The 20836-nt window shown below is 43.2% G+C and overlaps 1 protein-coding gene across 2 annotated transcripts in view; it reads right to left on the minus strand.

Annotated features, from left to right (window-relative positions):
• The window catches only part of HEATR6 (HEAT repeat containing 6), a 249963-nt gene that overhangs the window by 45061 nt on the left and 184066 nt on the right, over positions 1-20836 (minus strand). For both annotated transcript variants that reach the window (XM_069226594.1, XM_069226593.1), the window contains exon 14: positions 4677-4763. In XM_069226594.1, the coding sequence (XP_069082695.1) occupies positions 4677-4763 (87 nt within the window). The remainder of the gene's footprint in view (positions 1-4676; positions 4764-20836) is intronic.

Here is a 20836-nt window from a genome sequence, read left to right on the forward strand (position 1 = left end):
CAAAATATGCACTTTTTCTTTTCAGCAAGACACGTAACTTTTGAATCATTGAGGTATAAACCATTTGTTAAACAATTTGTCTGTCTTGTATTTAATCAACTGCATTAATTAGTTATTTCACAGTCCTCAACAACAGAACTTGTAGTTTTTGATTGTCAACAACGTTGACTTTACCTGAATGAACATGAAAGCCTGACAAAGCAAAACTTGTCAATATATTAGGAATCAAAAGCTGTAGGTAATAGGTATCAAAACAAAAATGTGACAGAGAAATATCAAAAATTATTTAGATGTTAAGCTTACCCAAAAGTCTACTAGTCCTGAAAAAACGATGGAGGTCTGTATGGTAGATTAATAAAAGACCAGCCCTATTGAGGGTACAGAAAGTTTTGGGGAGCAGGTAACCATATTAATTAAGATATACACTACAAATATCAAGAACCCTTCCTGCAACATTAGGCATTATTTCCGATTTGCAAGGATGAGATCATTCTGATAATATATTTAATTTCAATAGAAACTGATGTTTAATTCCATTACACAGATCAAGTGGAAGTACAAACTATAGCAAGGGCTTTCAAACTCTGTCACATAGAAATTTGCCACATTTGCATTAGAGGATGTAAAAGAGAAGTATTACTAGGAGAGAGCACGCCCAATCACTGCATTTCCTTCTATATTTACAAATATTAGGATATGCCTGCCTGCTTGCAAGACCACACAACCAATGTTCATTGCCTTCCAATGAGTACGCTGTCCAAAAAAATACAAAGCAACCCAGAAGATGCAAAAATAGGCAGGCTCTAAAGGCACTGCGATTACACAAAGGAAGCAATTCTACAGGCTCCAACTCAAAAGGTACAGTAGAGGCTTCTCACCCAAGCACTTTCATACAGCCTACTGCACTACAGAGACAACAGCAGTACCAACAGCAATAACAAAAGTCTGTCAAATATACCAAACCATCTCCCATGGCAGAGTATAACAGAAGACAAATGGATACAAGATAGTGTGCAGACTGGTTACAAGCTCATATTTCCCATTCCTCACAAAGCAATCTATCTTGGATGTTGATACCTTACAACTGGAGCAGAATTTAAATCTCTTGTTCAGAAAAATGTGGCTGAGAGACTATAAGGGATTTACTTGTGCGTAAAAGAAAAGGTACAAGGTAGAAATACCAGCTTATACTAGTTATCAAACCTGCATTCAAACGGACCCAAATTGGAATTCAAGCACTAAATCGCATTTAACTCAGTATACAGTAGCAGTATTGGTTAAGACTGCAAGACTATTTTCCATAAAATATTCAGGTAGAAAGCACAGCAAGATTATTTGCTTTATATCTTCACCAGCAATACCAGTCCCAAATTCTGCTCTTCGGGACAAGCATGTCTTCTGACATTTTCTGAGTATATGGCATTGGTAGCAACCTTTGTGAAATGACTCCTTATGGTCATAAAAAGATGATGCGATATTGCAGAAAGAGTTGAGTTCTATGCAATTTTGAATTCCAAATAAACTAAGACAAGTTAACAACTATCCAAGGTTGAGATATCCACTACTTAGGGATTTCGATGGGCCTCAGGATTACAAAACCATGCATTTCAGAAGACACTCTTTCCTACACAAAATGTCCGCAGCTGCAGAGAATCCACCAGTGTACTTTGACACTGGTATTCTCCCTTCTGGTTCCACAGAATCAGAAGCGGCCCATACTTCACCCTGGCCATGTGAGCTGCAGCATCCTGACAGATCAGCCGGTTATTACCTGCCACCAGATCTCCACGGAGACCTGAATGCTACTAAGCTTATTGACAGACTCTAGGACTTTGAGTCACCCAACACTGTACTGCAGCTATACGAATTACCACACTCCAATCAAACAATTTCAGTTTATTCCCCCAACCTTAAAAATCCCCAGGGTATCCCATCACCCAGGACTCTTTAAATAAGGGCAGAAGACGACAAGGGTTTCACCTTTCAGGCACAGAGACAGTCCCAGTACCGCTAAGTCAAGTCGTTCACATCATATGCTTCACACCACACTGACAAGATCAACCAGACCAGGCAATTACAAATATCTTACCTGCATAGTAAACGCCAATAACATAATTCCCATCTCTCTCACTAGCACACATATAATAACAAGAACATTCCAATTTGAACTAATCAACGCACAGCACACTCTTCTGACTTTCATTCACCCAACATTATAGATATCACATAAAAAACCAGGGTGGTCTCTTCATCTGAACACAACATTCAACAAGGTAATGTCTGGAACGCTTGAATTAATCTCAGCAGCCAGCAATTACTCAGACTGCATTCCAGAAGATTGTTTTTCAACTCCCACCCCCCCACCCCAAACCATAGGCATCAGTACGGACACTGCTCCTCGTGGGATCAGCCCATCCCAACCTACCAGGCAAGGCCCCCTTCAGAAGGGATCACAAGATGCCTCAGACCAATTTTGAACTACCTCATCAGTAGGGTGTATTTTGAGTCATTTAGCACATTGAACATAGGACTCACGCCTGAGCATTCCATCCATCACCTTGTTCTTTGTAGAAGCAAATGCAATAAGTGTGACAATTATGCCTAGATGCAAGTCCAGTACTCACTGTGTCTCAGAGCTCAGGCCATACCGCACTGATGAGACCTACATAGGTCAAAACCAGTCTCAGGTTGCTTGTGTCTGGTCTGGAGGAGACCTGCCCTGGAAGTTTAGGACGGACTGCTCCTATCTGAGCAGGATCAAAATTGATTTGCATATGGCAGGTTTATGTCTAAAGTGGAATCGCCTAGTGGCTGAGATTATTTCCACATTCCTTCCATAACCTTGTTGTTAGAAGCTCTTCTCAAAGGCATTCCTCACTGTCAGTATTCTTAAGAGCTCGGCAGGAATAAACACTCCGTAAGCAGACAAGAAAAGGAGAGACAAAATCTGTGATGTCTCATTAAATTCAAATCACACTCCTCTACTGCTCAACCAAAGCGACAATCTACAAACTCACCAACCACTACCACCAAACCCTCAAATAGAAAACAAACACTCTACAAGGCTGTGAAACATAGCATCAATCCCTTCCACACACTACAGTCCCAAACAACTGATAAGTGTAACACCATCAATCACTTCTTAGCCAAAAAATAATACGATTGCAACCCATATCACCTTCACCAAACAGTGATACACTCCGAATCCACCCCCGGGTCAAACTGCCCCCCAAAAATCAGCTTTGAACCTTCACTCATGCTCTGACCTCACTGACATCCTCAACTCCCCACTACGCTATCAAATATGAAATTGACATTTTAAGGTCCTCCACTGTTAAAGCCCTCCATAGAGATGCCCTCACACCATTCCCTGTTATTATCAATACCACCCTCAATTACCAGGCCTTTTCTGACAACCTAAAACTTAACCGATCCTCACCTTCCTGAAAAAGCCCACTCTGATCCCAGATGACCTGCTTACTACCAACTCATCAGCCACCCATCTACCAATAGTTCAAAATTCAGCCTCCATTTCAAGCCATTATCAGATCAGTAAGAATAACCTTGTCCAAGACCACTAACATGGCTTTACAACGTGCCAAGAATGACCATTGTCTATTGAGCCTACTCAATCACTCTGATTGTAACCAGTTCTTACACTGGGCATACACATGGGATACTCTGACAAGGTCCTGCAGTGGCCCATGCCAACTGTTGCAGTTGGGAAAATCAAAATACCAGAAACTTCCCATCTCCTGTTAAGCACTTCAGGCCTCCATCCTGCCCTCATCATCTTGAGCCTTTACAAGTAACACCTGAGAATTCTAACTCATCAACAGAAGTGAGAAGATCAATCAGTATTCTAACAACATGCTATCTCCAGAGACCGATCTTCTGCAACTGAAAACAGACCTGGACCTCATTCCGAATGGAATGCAATTTTCAAATACACAAAACTCACATTCGATCATCTATGCCCAAAAGAGTTTGATAGACTTGAAAAAAACCTTTGTGGCCAGTTGAGGGATGTAACAGCTGGCCCTAGTGTGCAAACAAGGTACAGAAATAGGGCAGGTATTCTGGAGTCAAGGCTAAACAGTTGAGATGGCAGGGACCTAAGCAGATACACATAAGGGGGAAGGGTTCAAGGGATCACACGGCGAGAGCTCAGGGATGATGTAAGCCATGGGGAGATTGGGGTGTATGGTGTAGATCTGGTCCATGGCTCTAGAGGGCGAACTAGGAACCACATGGTGGCACAGTAGCTGTGCAACCAAAGGAAAATGTATTGAGCCACTAAATGGTTGGTACTTGGCATTAAGGTCCTTATATCACAGGTTAGATGGAAAGATGGCATGGTAATAAAAAAAAGCTAAGGTGGGTGGGTAAACGTTTAAGCAAACTGAGGACGGAGCCAGAGGATATATACAGTAACTAATAATTGGGCATCTTTGGGCTTCCAAAGGCCAACCATATCCTGGGTGAAGACAGAAGCAATTAATCTGCTAAATTAGAAATTTGTTTTTTTTTTTTTGTTTTTTTTTAAACAAAGAAGGATAGGATTGTTTAAACCAAGACAGTGCTTTGAAATAAATAGCTGATCTGAAACTCAGCAAACCTGCAGCAAATATGTACCTAATGCTATGAAACATAATTAAAAAAAAGAAAATACCAACCTGGGTGATAGGCACTCTTTGATTTAGGGAGATATTGGAATCCGATTTATGCTGCTGAATTACACCTGTTCCTAGCTCTTCTAGAAGCTGTAAAAAAAAAAAAAAAAATGAAAAAAAAAACATGCTCCTAAAAACGTAGTTCAGACCAGGTCGAAATAAACACAGGTTTTCTAATTTAAGAAAAACAGAAAGTTACTTAATATAAGACTAGTACCTGCAACTCACCCATTTAGCTGTGTCAAAAACATACAAAGCTGAAATCAGTGTATTAGCATATAGAATAAACAGACATTGGAAACAAATAGCACTGGCTCTGTTAAATATGCAAACGTGGTTTTGCATTGAATATTACATTTCTGTGCGGAAGTGAGGAGGAGTGAATGTTTGAATGGATGAGAGTGCACTGATGTATACATGACTGTGTGAGTAGATGAATTAATGGTGTGGACAGTGGAATGTTAAAGCTCATGAATAACAGAGAGAGAGCGCGAGAGAGAGAGTGTGTGTGTGTGTGTGAGAGAAAGAGTGAAAGACGAAGTGTGCATAACGCTTCAACTGAGGGGATTTCAATAGGTCAGGGTCGTCAAATGTTTGTCACAGGTCAGAGTAAACATCAAAACAATTCTACAGGGATGTCAACAATAACGACAATTTAGTGCTTCAGTGCATAGACAGTGTGAAAGCAAGTCCAAGTTAAAATGAAACACTTAGGTGCTACTATCTGCTTTTGTTTACCTCTCAATCCTCTACCAGTTCAGTTTTAATGTTGCTAATTTCATTTAGTATTTTTGCATTTCTTACACATGGTGTTTTTCCATTATTTACAAAGTTAATTTTATTTGTGTAGGATAACTGAGTTTGAGTTCCTTAAGAATTAAAAATATTTTTTATATTTTGCAAGTGTACTTTTTGAAGTAAATACAATTACATGAGTTTGGGTGCTATATTATTTCCCAATATAACATTCTATGCCAATAAAGGTTCCAACACTGTTTATGTTAAAAGGAAAGATGTGATTCCTTTAAGGTGCTCAGTCAAGGTAAAAATTGGAAAGCTATAACTTTATAAAAGCTGTTATTTTTAAACGTAAGGCTTTGACTGTCATGCACATGATAAATGTGACAATACAACAATGAGTGCAATAAGGTTTCTATCAGCCATTGGGGTTTACAATTAAAAGTGAGAAGAACTACAGTTCAAACATGATTTCACCATCCCTCATTCTTGTAACTCCCTGTCAATCACGTGGTATGCCAATGTGAAAGTACATTTTCAGCATGTTGAGGTGTATGCCACAAACTGGATTCTTGGCAGATCTCTTTCCATTACACTGATTTTCCTGAAGTTAGTAGGTAGGATGGAGACATAAGAAAAGCTTCATCCCACAAAAGATGGCAACTCCAATTAAAAGGTTCAGGCTTCCCAGCATAAGAGAAAAGAGGAGCCACCACAAAGCAATTCATCCTAGCAGCCAGACGTTCACAATAGCAGTGAGATTCGAGGAAACCTAGAACAAACATATCGCTTCTACTCTGAGACTGCTTCAAATTATAGTTCACCAGATAAGTCAGAAAAATATAAAAGTGAAAGAAAGATCAAGACATTTTTCTCTTCCACTTTCCTATGTTTCCACATGAACTGGAGTTTACAGTAGGCTATCCCCTTCGTATGCATTATATGCGTCCACTAAGGCAAAAGATAAAACCAGAATTAGGACTGTAATTCCCCTCTAGATAAAGCTGAATAAAGTATTTCGTATTGCACTGTGTTGCTTTTCTTGCTTATAGATGAAAAATAACACCCAACAACTACTACAGTGCATTTACATACTTACCTGGATAGTAATTCAGGTTAGCATATGGCTAATGTACAGTGTGTTGCTTTATGTGTGTGGCCATTTTCAGTGTTGCTTTATGCGTGTGGTCATTTCTTTCTTGATTCCACAGCACAAAATAAATAAATAAACCAAAAGTACGGCGATGGATCATAAATATTCCCCTGAAACTGCCTTTGTGTATTTTTTTTTTAAAATGACAGAAATAACCATACATAAGAAAGTAAAGGTTATTTACTAAAATAACTGATGCATCAATTCTAAGCAACCCTACAACTTTTAAGCCAGGTATGAGGACAATAAACAGCACACACTATAAAGATGCTGGTGCAAAGATCCACGCATGAGAGTTTTCCTCCATGTTCTCTAAATGCACTTAAGACCAAGTAGTCAGCAAGTACATAATCTTGTTGGTTAGTGCATACCCTCTAGCAGAGTGCAGAGTGCAGAGCCATAGAAGATAATAAGAAAAAAATAAAAAGCTATGATCAGAAGGGAGAATAAAAAGGAATCTTCAGGCATTTTATGGATCAACTAGGAATGTTAAGTTAGTCTGCACAGGGACATTCAAGTATGTCCTTCGCTTTCAGTATCCTCTTCCATGTGGATGATAACATTAACACACTGCAAGGCATTGCAATCTGAGCCTAACAGGTCATGAAATTATGGAAGAGAGTCTTGCATTAACATGCTTCAGATTCAAGGGACCTCAGATTCTCTTAGGGATTTAGCGGTCTTCTGAGCAGTGCTTATGATGATACTTATCATTGGGGAAGGGATCAACTTAGACAGACCTGGGGAAAAAGCAGATGACAGAAACACAGAGGCTTCTGCACATACCTATGCAATCTAAGCCGCTTAAGGGTTCAATGACACGGGCTTCTGCATACTCAGGCCCTCATTCCGATTTCGGCAGTCTTTCCACAAGACCGCCGCAGTCGCCAGAAGGCTGCCAGCGTTGGTGATCTGAAGACCACCATATGAGGAGTCAAATCTGATATCCGACCCAGTCGGCCTGGCCGACGGCGGAAGAGAGACGTTTCCACCGCCAGCACCACAACACCCACAGGACTCTGCCCGTCGTATTCCGATACGTAATACAGCACGGCGGTCTCCTGAACGGTGGTGCGGTGCTGGCGATGGAAATGCCAAGACACATCCCCTCCCGGAAGACCGCCTCACAGAGACAGGTAGGTGGACCGTCCAAATGGGGGACTGCGGTCTGCATGTTTGTGTAGCGGTATGGGTGTGTGTGAGTGCGTGTGTGTATGTATGTGTGCATGCATGTGCATGTATGTGGAGAGGAGGGGGGTGTTGAGCTGCGAGTGAGTAACTGTGTGTATTGGAATGCATGCGAGTGGGGGTGTCTGTGTGGTTATGTGTGGATGAGTGGGGGTGGCTGTGTGGATGTGTGCGAGTAAGTGGGGGTGTCTGGATGCTTGCGAGTGAGCAGAGGTCGCTGTGTGGATGCTTGCGAGTGAGTGGGGGTCTCTGTGTGGATGTGTGCGGTCGGGTGGGGGGGTGTTTGGAAGTATGTGGACGGGTGGGAGGGTGTTGGCAACTGCTGAAAGTGTGCGGATGAAGGGGGGTGTATGCAAGTGTGCAGATGAGGGGTGTGTGTGCAAGTGCACAGATGAGGGGGGTGTGCAAGTGCACAGATGAGGGGGGGTGTGCAAGTGCACAGATGAGGGGGGTGCAAGTGTGCAGATGGGGGTGTATGTGTGTGCGTGGAGAGAGTGGGGGTGTGCATGAATGAAGGATTGCGAATGAGTGTGTATGTGTGAGTGGGGGTATGTGTATGTCAGTGTGAGAGCGGGTGGGGGGGTCTGGAGGTGTGTGGACAGGTGGAGTGGTGTCTGCATGTGTGTGGGGTGCGTGTACCAGTGGCAGGAATCCGGATTCCTGTCGCCAGGTGCATTACCGCCAGGGTTTTTGTGGCAGGGCGAATGATGCGAAGCTGCTCGCTACCCCCTAATACGGTCTTAGGCCTGCCACTGGCCTGGAGAAGCTCACTGCCGGCTACGGCGATCCGACCAGACTGGCTTTGGCCAAACCACACAAACTCGTAATGTGGCGGTCTTTGCACCTGGGTCTGCGGTGGTTAGACCGCCACAACTAGTTTGGTGGTCTCATGGCTGCCAAGCTCATAATGAGGGCCTCAACGTTGAAGCTACAGAGGTCAAAGCTGCTAGCACTTCACAGACAACAGTGGAAGCAGAGGTCATGGTCAACAACATAGGGCCTATGGCAATTGTGGGAAGCAGCCAAAGGATATATGGTTAAAAACATCCATCATGGCTTTTTGGAAAGCCTCTATCTCTGTTTAGAAAGTCCCAACATATATGTTTTTACGCCGTAAAGGCACCTAACAGGACTCCAACTTATCCAGAGATGATCTTCTCGATCTTCTATGCCTTTATTTCTCTTTTTGAGAAGAGAAAGTAAAAGAGAGCTTGTTTCCTATGATGCTTTTCAGGAAAGCACCTTTTAGAGTGTGTCCTCATCAAATCAGTTTTGGACTTCTTCTTTAAAGTGGCAGCGAAGAGTTTAGCTTCCAACTTCCCAGTGGCTTTTGGAGGCAACAGCCAAAAGCAGCAGAGGAAGTACCTGTGAGGGTCTGTCACCGACAACTAATTTTGGCACCTGCGACATGGCATGAAGCTGAAGTCTTAAGCAGAGACATGGCATGAAGATTTCAGGAACAACATCTGCATTGTGAGGGAAAAGAGGCTTACATAGTTTGGCATGGTACAGATTCAATGTCTAAAGAGTCACTAAAAAAAATGATATTTCACAACTGTTGTGCCATATGTGTGTTCGTCATCACTTCTGGTGAAGTTGCTGGACTCCACAGCAGTAACTTTGCTGCACTATCTGGTACTGATCGTCGCACACATGAATGTTAGCAGTGCTCTTCTCACGGTCACATCCCCAAACTCCCTTGCGTGAATAGCATGCTTCACGGTGCGGCACACCTTATCAGGGGCTTGAGAAGTTATGCTACCTAACCCCAAAACCGAAGGAACTGCACTTGCTCTCCATAAAAGTTGCAATCCCTGTCAAGATCGGCTGCATCACTTATAATGCCATCAGAATGGATACCACTCCACATTTAGCTGAGAAACTAAATACCTGAGATGGACAGTGCCAAACCAGGAATCACAAAATTGCTGAACAGCAAGTGAAAAATTGTCAGTGGGAAAAGACCAGAAGATAGTCCTTCTACATCTGGGAATCCAAATCTGAAACATTCCCATCAACATCAGAAATGTTCCAATCCTGTACATATTTTCAAAGAGGACTGCTACTCTACACAATAACGATCTGCATCTAATCCCCTTCTGTAATCTATCTCAAATCCTCTCCTAGGGCACTTGATCACCATTCAGCACTCCGCTGCTCATCAGAGACATGTGTGATATGCAAATACATTCATATTCTCTTTCCAAAAAAAAAAAAAAAACTCAAGCTGTAGTCTGGCACCGGGGAAAGTGTTTCCTATAAGAAATCGGCAGGAAACAACAACCATTAGAATGCAATTTTAAAAGCAACTTGGGAAAATCTCATTTGATTATGGTCAATAAACACTGGGGTGTTATTCAGAGTTGCAGGGTCACATCAGAAAGGAAAATTCTACTTGCCTTGTAAGCATATATTCATTGCATGTAGTTCCACAGGTTAACATGCTCTGCATACTCCTTACACCTTCTGTTGAGCCTGGTTATTACAACTTGCTTTTCTTCAAGAAACTTCAAGTCATTTCAAGTCATTTCAAGTCTCAGGATGTGGTGTGCCTCTTCCCTTAGTCTACAATGCACTTGGGCATAGACTGCACTTTAGATTGTGTTTTCTCCGTCATCTGGTTCAGACATATTCAACAATGGCTCTAAAGACTGACACATTTCTTGCTGCTCTTTTGCGCCCAACTGTCCTTCGTCTTTAGACCGATGCCTTGGATAAAAATAACTGTGCACAGTTCTCCCAATGGGAACCCCGCTCTTCTTCTCCCAAACGTGACTGTTTCACCTTGATGCCCACATAGCCAACACCCTGATACCAAACGTAGTCGAGTCCTCTTCAATCTCCACAGAGCTTGCCTTGGAGAAAGCAGACATTAAGGGAGTGATGGAAAGCATACCATTCAAATTTTGTCGTACGTGCAAAATAATATCCATAGGGAAAACCAGTGAACTATTCGCAATCTCAGCCTCTCCCCTGGCCACGAGCCCTCCTGTGAGTTTTTCCCCAGTATTTCAGTGTAAAAAGACTCCAAGTTTCTCAAGAAGGAAGAGGCGACTCTCTCCAGGATCCCAACTGATACACAACCCTGAGACATTGTTCTTGAGTACCTCCAAAGAGGACGACTAAGACAGGGTACCTTCAGAAACACTAGACTGCAGGAATGTTGTGGGAAACGTACGCACAATTTGCAAGGCTGATTCAGTAAAAAAAAAAAAAAAAAAAAAACATTTTAGGGCTCAACTGGTATTCCCTAAACCAGATCCTCAGCTAGATCAAAATGTGACTAATGTTAAAAGACAGAAACAAGGACGGCTGAAATTACATTAAAAAAAAAATTAAACCCGTGTTGAAATTAAAGGAGGGTTGTACCAGATTCCAGACTCTTACTGTTTGTGGACCAAGTGTTCCTGAAAAAAACCCTTGTCAACTGCTTTTTGTTGTACTCGAGAAGCTATAGGTGAATGCTTTCTTATCTCCTTGGATGAGCGGGTGGTGATGGATGAGCTGTGGACAATCAGACTATTTTGTGTTGTGAAATGGCTTGCTCCCAGAATGTTTGAAGCGTATGCCTTCCTATTTCAATATTCATCCTTGGATGGGAGGTTTGGGCTGGACTTGGATTGTTAACTCAGGGCCAGGAAGAGTATTCCATCAGATGTAGGGGATGCATGTGGAGCATGACATGGTGTACCACTCCCAAGCAGGACACTTCTATTCCCAGAAGCCTTTGGAAAGAACTAGCATATAGTGTCTCACTGCTCATGAATTGCCACACACGATGTTCTCCTGGTTACCTTTTCTAGAGAAGGAGAAAATTTTCTCTAGGACAAGACGTCAGCCTATATTGTGTTCTGAAATCTCTTTGAACAAGCTACAATTTCAGTAAAATGAATACTGACATGTAATGGGTAGGTGATATCTGAATGTTCCAGTCTATCGATTATGTTGATGAATGAATTATTAATTTCCTGCATATGCATTAGAGGCCAGGAAAACAATGAGCAAATGTCAGTCCGAGGCCTGCTGTAAGACATGGATTCCATCAAGGTTTCTGGTCCTCAACTGTGACCCACGTGGGACAATAGTTTCCTGGATCTCAATGTGGTCCAAAAATGCGAGGGGTCCTCCATTTATCCAAACTGGCTTTACAGAAGCCAATCCAAATCACCAGTTTTGTATTGTGGCAAATATATGTGGATTCCCCGATCAACATGTGAGAAACATCACTAAGTTGATGCCAGTATGGAAAATGTCACTTACCCAGTGTACATCTGTTCGTGGCATGAGACGCTGCAGATTCACATGCTGTGCACATCCCGCCATCTAGTGTTGGGCTCGGAGTATTACAAGTTGTTTTTCTTTGAAGAAGTCTTTTTCGAGTCACGAGATCGAGGGACTCCTCCCCTTTCGGCTCCATTGCGCATGGGCGTCGACTCCATCTTAGATTGTTTTCCCCGCAGAGGGTGAGGTAGGAGTTGTGTTTATAGTAATAGTGCCCATGCAATGGAGTAAATATGTATGTACATAATGTTTTTAAAAGTAATATATTTACAAATTTACAAATGTACAAGTCTAATTTTTTCACAACTTAAAACGGCTACAGGCTTCCGGGGAGGTGGGAGGGCGCATGTGAATCTGCAGCGTCTCATGCCACGAACAGATGTACACTGGGTAAGTGACATTTTCCGTTAGATGGCATGTGTAGCTGCAGATACACATGCTGTGCATAGACTAGTAAGCCGTTATCTCCCCAAAAGCGGTGGTTCAGCCTGTAGGAGTTGAAGTTGTTTGAAATAAAGTCCGTAATACTGCTTGTCCTACTGTGGCTTCCTGTGTTGTTAACACATCCACGCAGTAATGTTTGGGAAATGTATGAGGCGTAGACCATGTGGCTGCCTTACAGATTTCTGTCATTGTTATGTTTCTGAGAAAGGCCATGGTAGCACCTTTCTTTCTAGTGGAGTGCGCTTTTGGCGTAATAGGTAGCTCTCTTTTTGCTTTAATATAGCAGGTTTGAATACATTTCACTATCCATCTGACAATGCCTTGTTTGGATATTGGATTTCCTGCATGAGGTTTTTGGAAGGCTACAAACAATTGCTTTGATTTGCGAAACTGTTTTGTTCTATCAATGTAATACATTAGTGCTCTTTTAATGTCTAACGTATGCAAGGCGCTTTCAGCTGCTGAGTCTGGTTGTGGAAAAAAGACTGGGAGTTCCACTGTTTGGTTTAGGTGGAACGGTGATATAACTTTTAGTAAGAATTTGGGATTTGTACGGAGAACCACTTTATGTTTATATATTTGCATAAAGGGTTCTTGTATAGTAAATGCCTGTATTTCACTTACTCTTCTAAGAGATGTGATTGCTATTAGGAAGGCTACTTTCCATGTTAAGTATTGCATCTCACAAGAGTGCATGGGTTCAAATGGTGGACCCATGAGTCGGGTTAACACAATATTGAGGTTCCACGAGGGAACTGGTGGTGTCCTCGGGGTATGATTCTTTTTAAACCCTCCATAAATGCTTTGATGACTGGGATTCTAAAGATTGATGTTGAATGTGTAATCTGCAGATAGGCAGATATTGCTGTGAGATGTATTTTAATGGAAGAAAATGCTAGTTTTGATTTTTGTAAGTGTAATAAATAGCTAACAATGTTTTTGGCGGAAGCATGTAGTGGTTGAATTTTATTATTATGGCAGTAATATACAAATCTTTTCCATTTGTTTGCGTAACAATGTCTTGTAGTAGGTTTTCTAGCTTGTTTAATGACCTCCATACATTCTTGTGTAAGGTCTAAATGTCCAAATTCTAAGACTTCAAGAGTCAGATTGCTAGATTGAGCGATGCTGGATTCGGGTGTCTGATCTGTTGTTTGTGTTGAGTTAACAGATCTGATTTGTTTGGTAATTTGATATGAGGTACTACTGACATGTCCAGTAGTGTTGTATACCATGGTTGACGGGCCCAGGTTGGTGCTATTAGTATTAGTTTGAGTTTGTTTTGACTCAATTTGTTTACCAGATAAGGAAGGAGTGGGAGAGGGGGAAAGTGTAAGCAAATATCCCTGACCAACTCATCCATAACGCATTTCCCTTGGACTGAGGGTGAGGATACCTGGACGCGAAGTTTTGGCATTTTGCATTTTCTTTTGTTGCGAATAGGTCTATTTCTGGTGTTCCCCAGCGTAGGAAGTAAGTTTGTAGTATCTGGGGATGAATTTCCCATTCGTGTGTTTGTTGGTGGTCTCGACTGAGATGGTCGGCCAACTGGTTTTGAATCCCTGGGAAGTATTGTGCTATTAGGCGAATGTGATTGTGGCTCGCCCAATGCCAAATCTTTTGTGCTAAAAGACACAGTTGTGTTGAGTGTGTCCCCCCTTGTTTGTTTAGGTAATAAATTGTTGTCATGTTGTCTGTTTTGACAAGAATGTGTTTGTGGGCTATTAGCGGTTGAAATGCTTTCAATGCTAGAAACACTGCTAGCAGTTCTAAATGATTTATATGCAGCTGCCTTTGTTGAACGTCCCATTGTCCCTGTATACTGTGCTGGTTGAGGTGTGCTCCCCACCCTATCATGGAAGCATCTGTTGTGATCGCGTATTGAGGCACTGGGTCTTGGAATGGCCGCCTTTGGTTTAAATTTATAGGGTTCCACCACTGAAGCGAGAAGTGTGTTTGGCGGTCTATCAACACTAGATCTTGAAGTTGACCCTATGCTTGTGTCCATTGTGTTGCTAGGCACTGTTGTAAGTGCCGCATGTGTAGTCTTACGTTTGGGACAATGGCTATGCATGAAGACATCATTCCTAGGAGTTTCATTACAAACCTCACTTGATAGTGTTGGTTTGGGTACATGTTTAATATTACGTTTTGGAAGGCTTGTACCCTTTGTGGACTTGGAGTGGCAATCCCCTTTTGTGTGTTGATTGTTGCTCCTAAGTATTGTTGTATTTGACACGGTTGTAGATGAGATTTTTGGTAGTTTAGAGAGAACCCTAGCTTGTGTAGAGTTTCTATAACGTATTGTGTGTGAAGCAGACACTGTTGTTGAGTGCTGGTTTTTATTAACCAGTCGTCTAAGTAAGGGAATACGTGCATGTACTGTCTCCTGATGTGAGCGGCTACTACTGCAAGGCATTTTGTGAATACCCTTGGGGCTGTTGTTATCCCGAATGGTAACACTTTGCATTGGTAATGCACGCCTTGGATTACAAACCTTAAGTATTTCCTGTGGGAAGGATGTATGGGTATGTGGAAATAAGCATCCTTGAGATCTAACGTTGACACGTAGTCTTGTTTTTTGAGCAAGGGAATCACATCTTGAAGTAAAGATTCAGTGTTCTGAGGTCTAATATGGGTCTCAGAGTTTTGTCTTTCTTTGGAATTAGGAAATACAGGGAGTAAACGCCTGTTCTTTTTGATGGTTGGGTACTAGTTCTATTGCTTCTTTTTGTAACAATGCTTGGACTTCTAGTTGTAACAGGTCTAAGTGTTGTTTGGACATATTGTGTGCTCTTGGGGGCACATCTGGTGGGAAATGTAGGAATTCTATGCAATAACCATGTTGGATAAAGGCTAGGACCCACGAGTCCGTAGTTATGTGTTCCCAGTTGTGGTAATATTTTGTAAGTCTCCCCCCCACTGGTGTTGTGTGGTGGGGGTTTGTGACATTGAAGTCACTGTTTGGTTTGTGGGTTTTTTTGGCTTTGGAATTTCCCTCTTGCTTTAGGGAACTGTCCACCCCTATATTGTCCACAAAACCCTCCTCTCTGATACTGGCCCTGATATGTAGGTCTGACTTGTGAGGTGGAAGGCTCTGTGGTTTGGGCACGAAACCCCCCTCTAAAGTGCGGCTTCCTAAAAGTGCCTCTGCTCTGTGGGGCAGAGCGCGCCCATGGCTTTGGCCGTGTCCGTGTCTTTTTTCAATTTTTCTATTGCCGTATCCACTTCCGGCCCAAACAATTGCTGTTCGTTGAAAGGCATATTGAGCACAGCCTGCTGGATTTCTTGCTTGAATCCGGAGGTCCGTAACCATGCGTGTCTACGAATGGTTACTGCCGTGTTTATTGTCCTTGCCGCTGTGTCTGCTGAGTCCATAGCCGACCTTATCTGGTTGTTAGAGATAGTTTGGCCCACCTCAACAACCTGTTGGGCACGTTTCTGGAACTCTTTGGGAAGTTGTTGAATAAGATGTTGCATTTCATCCCAATGTGCCCTGTCGTATCTAGCCAGTAGAGCTTGCGAATTGGCAATTCGCCATTGATTAGCTGCCTGTGCTGCCACCCTCTTGCCTGCTGCATCGAATTTCCGACTTTCCTTGTCGGGCGGTGGTGCATCTCCTGAGGTTTGGGAGTTTGCCCTTTTCCAGGCTGCTCCCACTACCGCCGAATCAGGGGTTAATTGTTGTGTGATATATACAGGATCCGTAGGGGGAGGTTTATATTTCTTCTCCACCCTAGGCGTGATGGCTCTGCCTTTTATTGGGTCCTGAAACACTTGTTTGGCGTGTTTTAACATGCCTGGCAGCATTGGCAAGCTTTGGTATTGGCTGTGAGTAGATGACAGGGTGTTGAACAAAAAGTCATCCTCTATGGGCTCTGCGTGCAATGCTGCATTATGGAATGTAGCTGCCCTTGCATGTATGCAGTGCTGTCCTCCGGTGGTGACGGCCTTGCCGGGTAGCAATCAGGACTATTGTCTGAGACCGGTGCATCATACAAATCCCATGCATCCGGGTCATCCCCGTGTGTGTTGGTGACTGCATCATTGGGGGTGTTGCTACCGGGGACAGATGTGGTGAATGTAATGACGATTGCTGTGGTGAGAACCGTGGTGGTGTCTTTTCTTTAGCCACTTTTGCTTTTGGCTGCATTTCCGTTTTTGGAATGCGAGCTTGCTCTTCATTTTTATAGGAGGAAGAGTTCGAATTTTCCCCGTGTCTGTTTGTATAGACAACCTTCTCTGGGTATGGTCTGGCTCTCCCATGCCCAGTTCTTGTTCAAATCTGTGTTCTTGTAATTGGGATGAAAGGCCTTGCTCTTCTGTGTAGAAGCCTGTTTTCGGCACCAAAGTTTTCTCAACAGTCTTTTTCGAATCCGGAGACCTTCTTGACTTTCGGGGTGCCGAACTCTTGGTGCAGAGTTTGTTCGGAGCTGGTATCTCAGCCGGAGTCGGCTGCTGGGAGGCCTTTTTCGGTGCCGATATTTGGTCACCGTGCTTTCGGGTTAAGCCATGGCCTGTTAGCGGTGGCGTACCCTTGGCCTTCATTATTTTGGAGTTTTTACCGGGGCTGGTTTACTCACGGTTTGCTGCGCGGACTTGTCCGATTCCGAATCTCGAATGGAGAATCTCTCCTCCTCTTCGACGTCGATGTGTCCGGTCGGTGTCGACGCCATCTGGAGTCTTCGAGCTCTTCGATGTCGCAGTGTTTTCTTGGATCGAAATAACCGACAGGTCTCGCAAGTATCCTCTTTGTGTTCGGGAGACAAACACAGATTACAGACCAAGTGTTGGTCTGTATAAGGATACTTTGCGTGGCAGTTGGGGCAGAAGCGGAAGGGGGTCCGGTCCATGAGGTTTGAAGATGGACGTGGTCGGGCCGACCAGGCTTCGTCGAGGAGTGGAAGCCCCGAAGGGCTGCCGGAGCGCTTCTTTCTTCGGTGTCGATGTGCTAGCACTAACCCGGTACCGAGCGCACACAATACCGTCGAATTTTCCAATAGTTAACTAACTTTCCGAACCGAACTATGGAGCGAAGAGGAACACGTCCGAACCCGATGGCGGAAAGAAAACAATCTAAGATGGAGTCCACACCCATGCGCAATGGAAAGGGAGGAGTCCCTCGGTCTCGTGACTCGAAAAGACTTCTTCGAAGAAAAACAACTTGTAACACTCCGAGCCCAACACTAGATGGCAGGATAATGCACAGCATGTATATCTGCAGCTACACATGCCATTGAACATATATACACACACATATATACATATATATATATATACACACACACACACACACACATATACATATATATATATACATATACACACACACATATGTCTAGACATATATATGTACACACACACACACATATATATATACACACATACATGTACATAGACAAATAAATATATACGTAAATGCATTTATATGAATATATTTTTTCTGAAAAAAAACCAAAAGTTAAAGGAAAGTTACAGCTAGGTTCTGAATTTTAGAGTTATTTCAAGTAACTATACATATGCACAGTTTTCTCATCAATAATTTTATTGCAAATGTTGCAATGATAATATCAATGGTGCCATGGAAGATATCATCAATAATGTAATATGTGGGGTAATTAGCAGTGCAAGGCGAGAACACGAGTTAGAGATACCTTAGGGCACGAGTTACAGTTACTTGAAATAACTAACTATAACAGATGAATTTCTATTGTTTTGTGCGTGTAACTTCAGAACGTCTCTGTAGCTTTTGTTTTTTTTCAGTGAATTTCTGAGGTTTTTTAAATACTAACTCCTGACTATAACGTCTATGTAACCTTTGTTTTGTTTTTTTAGGTGAATTTCTAGGTTTCTTTTTTTTATTGGCCTACAGCCAATCCCCCGCTGACATCCAAACCCGTGCCACGCAAAGCCTTCTGCCATGCACGGCAGGGGTTGGCCGAAGGGCTTGCGGCCAACCCCCTATAGGCATCTAACCCAGAGCCACGAACTTCCTTTGGCCGTGTGTGGCAGGGGTTGGCCACAGTGGCTAACCCCTCCAAGATATCCTAAGGGGGGGCTGAGATATAATTTCTGTGAAATGAGAATCTGTACCAGAAGGCATCCGGACCTGCTTATTTATCAAAGAGGTCAAATTTGTGTGCAAAATGTCCACTCAACTGGAGTACTTTATATTGGCTAATATGCGTTTCCTTGTTGGGTAAATGTATAGTACATATTCCACACTACAGCTGCATAAAGGATTCCAAGGTAATTTCTTCAGTGAGCTTGTGTGTCTGTAATTTTGGCAATGTGATTGTTCCTGGAGAAACGTCATACGAAAACCATGAATCTTGCTGTGGAGAAGACAACGAGACTACAAACAGTTGTATCTCCACTAAACAAGAGTACTTCCTTTTAACTGAATATAGCACTTTGTTTGGTGGAGAGATTGTCATATTCCTCTGCATCAAGAACGAGTCTTCAAAATCCACGAGAAACGCGCTTCAGGGACCTTTTCCTTAAGGTATCCATCATCCAGGCCAAGGTCCTGTTGCAATTGCTCCTGCACACAGGGAGCAGCTAAAAAGGTTGCTCCCTACGTGCAGGAGCAATCCTTTTATTTGTTTTCCTGCCTGCTTGGAAAACAGATGAAAAGTACACTTCCAGCAAGAGTGAGCAGTTTTCCTGTTCCCGCTCGCTGGGAGCAGACTGAACAGTTTGTTCTCGCTTGGGAGTTGCGGTCAAAGCTCCAGTCAAGCAAAAGCGAACTCCTATCTCCCGTTGGTGGGCACCGCAGGCGATAGGGAGCCTGCCATGATGAGTTGCAGTCCCGGTGCCATTAATGGTTCCAGGAGGGGCCCATGCAGCCCGCCTCCTTTATGTCTGAACGGCCCACTCCGGGGAGGTGGAGGTCCCTAGGCTGTATATGGCCCGGAAAGGGGGGGGGGTACTCTGCCCCTGCTTAATTGCCTGTTCTGGCACCGTGGAGGTGGTGGTCCCCAGATCCCTATAGGGCTATGGAGGGAGGTCCACACAGACCCCTCCAATAAATCAGGTACACCCTGGGGAGGTAGTGGTCCCCGGGGCTATCCCCAAAAACAGGAGGGGGTCTGTGCGGGCCCCCCTCCATAATTTACATAAAGCCCTGGGGAGATGGTGGCCAACGGGGCTCAAAACAGCATAAGGATGTGGGGAGGGGGTTACATGTGCCCCCTTCCTCCATACAGCGCATGCCTCCGGGACCTGGCCCACACAGGGGCACATAAAAACAACAATGTGATTTTTTGTTTTTTTGTTATTGCCTGGTCCACTGGGGACCCCAGCACCAATGCTAGGCGGACTAGTTTTTTTACAATTTCATGAGGATTCGTCATATGGAGTCAAAGTTATTGTAAAAAAAAAAAAAAAAAAAAAAGAAGGGTTTCCTATGGAAACTAGGTACTAACTATCACTACCTACTGGCGGTTTTAAAATCAGAGTGTTGTTAAACATGGCTGGCAGTTGGCCGTGTGCTATTTGGGAATGCATGCGTTGGGTTGGTTTCTGTGCCTATTTGGGTAATTTGCATGAAATTCTCTTTCCTGTTGGGATTTGCACCTTTTTCCGTTTTTGATAGTGATCAGCATTCTCACACTGCTTTTATTTAATTGTGCAGCTTTCACTTCTTTGGAAGCCGATTTATTTGGAGAAGTGGGTTGAACTTGGATCAGACCGTTTCCATGGATTTTGATGCCTGCATCCACCTAGAGATGAGCTGGTGGCATGGCCTTAACGGTACACTCTGTTTTTGAAAGGTTGAATAGCAATATGGTTTGGTGATAAGTGAGGTTTCCAGCAAGCATGTAACTGGTTTCAAGCATGAGGTTTTGTAAACTGTTGGTTTCACGCATGGCGGGGTCCGTGCTATAAGGGCTTTTTTTTAAAATGAATAATCAGTTGCACGTGGGGTGTCTTTTATATGAGTAGTCACAGCCTGATGGGGTATAGATTGTTTTGGGGCATGAATTGGGAGCAGTTTGAGGGTTTCCTAGGACAATGTGACCACCTTCAAAATGCTCTGTCTACATAATCTCTGGGTCCCCACACTAGGTTAGTGGGGCCCCCAAAATAATAACCCCTCTCACCATTCAGTGTCTTAAGCTTTCTCATGGCTGCAACTTTTGTTTTACAGCTGGGAGAAGATTTGTTTTAAAGGCCTTGTAAGTAATATCATTGTATTAGGCCTGCTAGCCCTAAAAACGACATATAGGGGGATAAGTATATAGTTACACTGCATTACTTGTTCCTGTTTTTTTCATGGGGTTATCCCTTCTATGGGATAACAATATGGTTACATGACGGTATTTCTTGAAAATTGTATTTTTGTTATGGTGCCCTC

Source organism: Pleurodeles waltl, chromosome 3_2 (genome assembly GCF_031143425.1).
Source record: "Pleurodeles waltl isolate 20211129_DDA chromosome 3_2, aPleWal1.hap1.20221129, whole genome shotgun sequence".
Classification (NCBI taxonomy): domain Eukaryota; kingdom Metazoa; phylum Chordata; class Amphibia; order Caudata; family Salamandridae; genus Pleurodeles; species Pleurodeles waltl.